Source organism: Sphaeroforma arctica (assembly GCF_001186125.1).
Source record: "Sphaeroforma arctica JP610 unplaced genomic scaffold supercont1.6064, whole genome shotgun sequence".
Lineage (NCBI taxonomy): Eukaryota > Ichthyosporea > Ichthyophonida > Sphaeroforma > Sphaeroforma arctica.
This window is the reverse complement of record NW_014034494.1, coordinates 193-1,765: the sequence shown is the minus strand read 5'-3', so window position 1 is coordinate 1,765 and position 1,573 is coordinate 193. Positions and strand designations below refer to the sequence as shown.

The following is a 1,573-nucleotide window of genomic DNA, read 5'->3' as shown; positions in this document are numbered from 1 at the left end:
TATTATATATTATTATATATTATTATATATTATTATATACTATTATATATTATTAGATATTATTATATATTATTATATATACATATATACATAAGCACCAGTATACCCTGGCGTTCTTTCTGATTACGATTTACTAATCCCTGCAGGAGTTAGTACCCGTTCAGCTGGTACCACAGATCACTCTGCCACTGTAGCACACCCAAACGACGAACCCTCTCCATCGAGTACAATACGCACCCGATCACAACGCTCAGTCCAACTGTCGCAGTCAAGGACCACCGCAAGCCAAACCATCAACAAGTCATGGATAGATATGACGCAGGGATTCGCAGATGACTCATCTTCCGATGGGGATGGGCCAGAGACGGCAGAGAGAGCGGAGGCTCTTGCGTCTAGAAGAAGGTACAGAGTATGCAGTGCGGGAGGTGTGTGTGTTTGTGTACGTATTCAAGTGCATCTATATTAGCACACACAGATGGGGGACGAATCACCTTTTTGTATGCATTCCACGAAAACAAACGTGTACATATGATGCACGCGCTTATAACCTACGCTTTTAGTTTGGCCTATCCAGTTTGAGGCATACACACAGATATATCATATAAGCTTATATAGGAATAGACTCTGATATTCAATTTCTATAGAAGCTTATTTTGGTAAACTTATATATATAAACACCCGGATATTTAATATTATAAAAGCACACTCATACAAGCTTGTACAGGCACACAGACAAATACACATTCAATATAACTCCTCTCCTCCCCATACAACCCGTCCGTAGGTCGTCTCAGAGGAGCAACCCCCGGTACTCGCAGCCCTTCCTGCAGCGCACACCACTGACCACCAACCGACTGTTAGCGGAAACCACACGCTACAACGCAGATAGGCGCAAGGACATACAGTACGACATCGGGTCGCTGTCTGACTTCATCGCCGAGGACGATGACGACGGAGAGGCAACCAGCGGTAGTGAGAGCGACGCACCGGTCCAGAAAAGGTGGGACCAGGGCAGGGCTGTCGTATGGGCCCGTTTGATATTGCGAGACGCGGTGTGTATGCGGTGTGTGTGTGCGCATGTGGACTGGTTCTCGGCCAGATTGTATCGCTGAAGTCGATTACGATGCGTCTGCCAGAACACTTAACCCTAAAACCCTAGTTCTCTGAAACTCTACTGGTAGCGACTCTTTAATACAGAACACGCGGGAGAACTCTACATAATAGTATTGTATACGTCGTGTGTATGTGTGTGTGTGTGTGTGTGCAACTCTATATAATAAATTCCTTTAGGAAATTGAGTCTTTCCAAAATTGTCGTATATGTGCACAAGCGCTGTGTGTGTACGTGTGTATCACATTAAAGGGTATCTCTATCGCACTACATAGTCCGAGACAATGCCTTTTCGTTGTCGGTATGTCGGTAGCTATAGTGTAGGTAACGGGGTTTCGGCCCGATACAGAACAGGTGGGACGATACTCTTATATAGGCTGACGAAGACTAGACTGTGGCTGTAGACGTAGTCAGTATATCTGCGCGGGTGTGGATAGATCGTTAAGACATCAGTCTACAGTTA

General features: G+C 44.9%; 1 protein-coding gene across 1 annotated transcript; it reads left to right on the top strand.

Annotated features, from left to right (window-relative positions):
* Nucleotides 1-186: 186 nt before the first annotated feature.
* Nucleotides 187-1,052, top strand: SARC_15401 (hypothetical protein; the record flags this gene model as incomplete). Its single annotated transcript, XM_014290478.1, has 2 exons — nt 187-402; nt 785-1,052. Coding segments are annotated over exons 1-2 (357 nt in total), but the record flags the coding sequence as incomplete, so codon positions are not given.
* Nucleotides 1,053-1,573: the final 521 nt, after the last annotated feature.